The sequence below is a fragment of the Apis dorsata genome, unplaced genomic scaffold, assembly GCF_000469605.1.
Source record: "Apis dorsata unplaced genomic scaffold, Apis dorsata 1.3 scaffold_797, whole genome shotgun sequence".
In the NCBI taxonomy this organism is placed as follows: domain Eukaryota; kingdom Metazoa; phylum Arthropoda; class Insecta; order Hymenoptera; family Apidae; genus Apis; species Apis dorsata.
This window is the reverse complement of record NW_006263938.1, coordinates 34,598-39,280: the sequence shown is the minus strand read 5'-3', so window position 1 is coordinate 39,280 and position 4,683 is coordinate 34,598. Positions and strand designations below refer to the sequence as shown.

At 21.4% G+C, this 4,683-nt stretch overlaps 2 protein-coding genes across 3 annotated transcripts in view; one reads left to right on the top strand and one right to left on the bottom strand.

The window, feature by feature from the left end:
- LOC102681530 overlaps positions 1-2,048 on the bottom strand; it is a 3,202-nt gene extending 1,154 nt beyond the window's left edge. The window contains exons 1-3 of the mRNA XM_006622948.2: positions 1,637-2,048; positions 489-792; positions 139-399 (exon numbers count right to left, since the gene is read on the bottom strand). Coding sequence (XP_006623011.1) covers positions 139-399; positions 489-792; positions 1,637-1,929 — 858 coding nt within the window. The 5' untranslated portion in view covers positions 1,930-2,048. The remainder of the gene's footprint in view (positions 1-138; positions 400-488; positions 793-1,636) is intronic.
- A 246-nt stretch (positions 2,049-2,294) lies between these two features.
- On the top strand, positions 2,295-4,070 carry LOC102681096 (tRNA methyltransferase 10 homolog A). 2 transcript variants are annotated; one of them, XM_006622945.2, is made up of 5 exons: positions 2,295-2,787; positions 2,867-3,176; positions 3,277-3,423; positions 3,477-3,582; positions 3,664-4,070. In XM_006622945.2, exons 1-5 carry the CDS (start codon positions 2,741-2,743, stop codon positions 3,870-3,872), a joined length of 819 nt encoding a protein of 272 aa, XP_006623008.1. In that variant the 5' UTR covers positions 2,295-2,740; the 3' UTR covers positions 3,873-4,070. The 2 variants fall into 2 exon arrangements, with proteins under 2 accessions (XP_006623008.1, XP_006623007.1); XM_006622944.2 differs by having other exon boundaries at positions 2,434-2,697.
- The last annotated feature ends 613 nt before the right edge of the window (positions 4,071-4,683 follow it).

The following is a 4,683-nucleotide window of genomic DNA, read 5'->3' as shown; positions in this document are numbered from 1 at the left end:
AATATATTAAATGCATTATATACATAGAATATATATAAATTACTATTATTTTAAAATAATTTTTAAAATAATTAAATAATAATAAATTAATAAAAAATAATATTTTAAAATAATTATATTTTGAAAGTTTTTAATTACTTTAAATATTTGTCCAAGTGTAAGATATTGTTCCCAAGCATTACGATCTGGAGGTTGCAATTCTAAAGAACGTCTTGCTAAATATGTTGCATCATCCAAATATTGTTGAACTAATAATACTCGAGCTAAATTTAATAATACTTCTGCATTATGTGGTGATACAGCAAGTGCTCTTCGAAAGCATTCAATTGATCTTTGTGCATCACCTTTTATACGCCAAAAATTTCCTATTTGATTGTAAAGTTGAACAGATTTTGGTTTCTGAAACAAATTCAATAATTTCAAATAATAGGTTTTTTTTTATAAATTATTCACTTTTTTTTAAACAAAATATTTTTCAATAATTATACCTCTCGTTTTGCTTTTATTAAACGTTTCTCTAACAGATCAATATCAACATCCATAGTTTTGCCACCATTTTTCTTAAACATAAGTGCTACATTAGGTTCTGGAACTAATGGATGTTTATCTCTATTTGCAACACCAAGCAAGTTATCATAATAAGTGAAATTAACAGGCTTTCCACAGTCTAGAATTATATCCTCACATTGTTGACCAGAAGCACACATAACTTGTTCATTTGATACTTGAGATGATAGAGGAAAAGATTCAGTGGCATTTGATGTATCCTTCAACACGTATGACGAGAATCGTCTGCCAAGGGGACCAAAGTTAGGGCTTTTTTAACGCTGAAAGAATAGTAAGCCACACACAAATACTAACTACAGGAAGAAAAAGAAAATTGCATTATTAAAAACAAAATCTAAAAAATCTAAAAATTAATAATAAATAAAATATAGAAATAAAAAAAATTCAATATATAATTTTTTTTTAGATTAACTATATTTAAGAATTATTATATATTTCATATATTTCATACAGTTTGAATATTTAATCTTATTAATTTCTTAAAAAATTAAATATTTTTAATTCTTATAAATATTAATTCATCTTGTAAATTCTTATTAATATTTAAAATGATGATAAATGAAACATATGTTGTAATAATGCTCTGCATATTAATAATTATATTAAACATGCAAAACATGCAAATGTGATATAAAAAATAATCTTAAATATAAAGTATAATATTATTTAATGTTTTGATTAAGATCTTATTGATATATTTATGATAAATATTAGTATTATAAAAAATACAATGAATAAATACAAAAATCTAATGAAAACTTTATCTTTAAAGAATTTATCATTTCAGACCTTTAAATATCTTTTAATTAAGTGGAAATGTTACAATAATATCTATTATTGTGAGAATACCATAGCATATATGCAAAAAATCATAAAACATGAGATCTTAATTTTCCAGGTATTTAAATTCTTGAATTATGTTTAAAAAATATAAATCTCGAAATCCACTTTGTTTCAAAAAATGTTAAAAGTATCATTTTGATCAGTATCATTTTGAATTTTATATTCTGAAACAAGATGTGCCACATAGCTCTTACCCAAAATAAATCAAACTCCTGTGATTTCTTACCGTTCATGATTTCCAGAAGCAACATTTTTGCAATCTTGACAATATGATTGTATTTTTTCATAATTTTCAGAAATAGCTGTCCTACTCCAACTTTGTCCATTTCCAACACTAATGCTACTAGCCAAGATATCGAAAATAGGATCATCCTCAATTGTATTCACGAAATCTGTTGTCTTGACGACTTTGTCAGCACTGAGTCTCCAAGAAGTTCTGGAGTTTGTTAATTTTGCTTGGAGTATCAGAAAACAAAAAAGATAGCCAACAACACGACCATCAATTCCAATAACTTGCATTCTTTCACTTCACGAAAACTGATTAAATACTAAAGCGTAGAAAAATCGTCTGCTCTTGCTATAGCAAGATGAATCCTAAAATTTTCATCCAGATGACTCTATCCTTTAGGAATTATTAAACTAATTGCCAATATTTATTTTTACTATTATAATATCCCTAGAAATTGTAAATTACTTTTATTTATTATATTTCGAATAAAGTTGAATATTAAAAAGTTTTAAAAGATTGTTTTTTTAAAAGATTTTTATATCTTATCGATTTTTATATTTATTAAAAAAATAATTAAAATATTTGAAAATTAATAAATAACTATAATTGATTTAATAATAAATAATGTTTTCGTATATCAAAATATTATTAAATATAAAAATTCAATAATAATTAGATTATTATATAATTTTATTATAAAAAATTTATGTAAATACATAAATATATAATATTATTTTATATTTATTATAATCTTTTAAATATATAATTATTTTCGCGCCTAAAGATATTTAATGAGATTTTCTTCAACGATATTTTAGTATATCTTATCGTAAAAGTACGAGTTTCATTTTCTTACTTTTTTGTTAAAATATGGAAATCGAAAAAAGTACAAATAACATTGAAACAATGAAAATTGATACACAATGTATGCAAATTTGTGAACACGAAACTTGTAATATGGATACAAAGTTCTCGGAATTACATCTAAATTTGAGTAAACGTCAACTGAAAAAAGTAAAAAAAAAAGAAAAATGGTTGAAACGAAAGGTTGAACTAAGGTTTTTATTTCTCAGTTCTTTAATAAATTAAAGAACTATACATATGATTCTATATGTATACAATATATTCCATTATTTTATTATGATTAGGTTAAATTAATTTTTTAAATTATATCAAATTGAATTTAATAATAATACTATTGATAAAAAAATTATTTTAATTTTATAGATTACGTGAACGAGAGAAAGCAAAACAAAAACGAGCATTTGCTCGTGCAAATAATATAAATCTTGGACCATCCAGAAAAGCTTTAAAAAAAAGTATAATGGCAGAGAGTAGTTGTAAAATTGGAATAACTATTGATTTATCTTTTGATGATTTAATGATTGATAAAGATATTGCAAAATTAACTAAACAAATATTAAGATGTTATACTTTAAATAGACGAGCTATTGCACCAATGCAATTTTCTCTTACAAGTTTTAATGGAAAATCAAAAACAGATATGGAAAAACACAATGGATATGAACATTGGGATGTATGTTATTTTAATAAAATTGAAATAATATATTATATAAAAATAAAAATTTGTATAATGAATAATTTATATTCTAATTTTTTCAAAATTTATATTGCAGGTAAAATTTTATGCAGAATCTTATCTAAATGTTTATCCAAAAGAAAAAATTATATATCTTACTAGTGAATCAGAAAATGTTATTACCCAATTAGAACATGATTATGTGTATGTTATAGGTGGTCTTGTTGATCATAATAGTCATAAGGTAAGCTAAAATTTGTGGTTCATATAACCTTCTTATAATATTTATATTTTTAGGGTCTCTGTCATAAATTAGCTGTACAAGTTGGCATAAAACATGGCAGATTACCTCTAGATAAATTTTTGCGTATGAAGGCAAGAAAAGTTTTAACTATTGATCATGGTATGATTAATATACAATTATTAACAATTAAATTCAGTTAAATAATATAAACTTTATATATACATGTAAAAATATTTTTAGTGTTTGAAATATTACTTAGAGTCAGTGAAGGAAAAACATGGCAAGAAACATTTTTACAAGTTTTACCAGAGAGGAAAAATGTACAATTAATTGTACCATCAGGAGATAATAAAGATATATTAGATATATATAATAATAAAAAAAATTTTTTCTACACAAATAATAAAATTGAATCAAAAGTTAAAATCAATGAATTTGAAAACAAATGATGTATGTACATAACAAGTATATATTGTAGATAAAAAATATAATTTTGCATTTTGTTTTATATTTTTACTAACTTTATTTTATTATGTGTTTTATTTCATAAAAAGTATCTATGTGTATATCTACTAATATACACATGTAAGTTATTGTAAACAAAAAAAATACAAGATGTGAACTTTATTTCTAAGAAATTAAATATTAAGTACATTAATTTTATATATGGGATATTAAATGGAATGATATATATAAAATATTAATACAAATAATTATATAAATTAAAGATAAGATGTTTTTATTTAAGATGTTCTAATAGATTTACTTTAAATATAATCTCTTATGCAAAATAAAAATGTAAAACAACAAATTTACACTTTAAAAAAATATAGATCAATTTTTCTCAAATTTTGCAAGGAAATTTCAAAAATATTTTCTATATTTGTGTATAATTTATATACATATATCATTTACACTAATTATTAATTTATTAATTTAAAATGAAGTGAAGTTATAAGAATAAATTAAATTTACATAAAATTAAACATAATTACCTCAAGTATTTTATAATTTTATATTTTATGTAATATAATAAAGTTATGACTAGAAAATAATTCAAATATTTCGAAATTAACAATGTTTTTAACAAATATTATTTTTGAAAATTAATATATAGCAATATTTAAATAATGATTTAATCATTTACTTAATAATTTTTAATATTCATTATTTGTACACATTTTCATATTTTTTATACTTTATTAATTAATAAAAAATATTACTTACGAGATATAATTAAATACTTTTTGCAAAATTTGG

Excerpts from the sequence above, each read along its gene's own strand:
- LOC102681096 (XM_006622944.2), top strand. The coding sequence starts at position 2,510 with ATGGAAATCGAAAAAAGTACAAATAACATTGAAACAATGAAAATTGAT. Across the intron at positions 3,424-3,476 it reads TTGATCATAATAGTCATAAG|GGTCTCTGTCATAAATTAGC; the intron begins GTAAGCTAAAAT and ends TTATATTTTTAG. Across the intron at positions 3,583-3,663 it reads AGTTTTAACTATTGATCATG|TGTTTGAAATATTACTTAGA; the intron begins GTATGATTAATA and ends AAATATTTTTAG.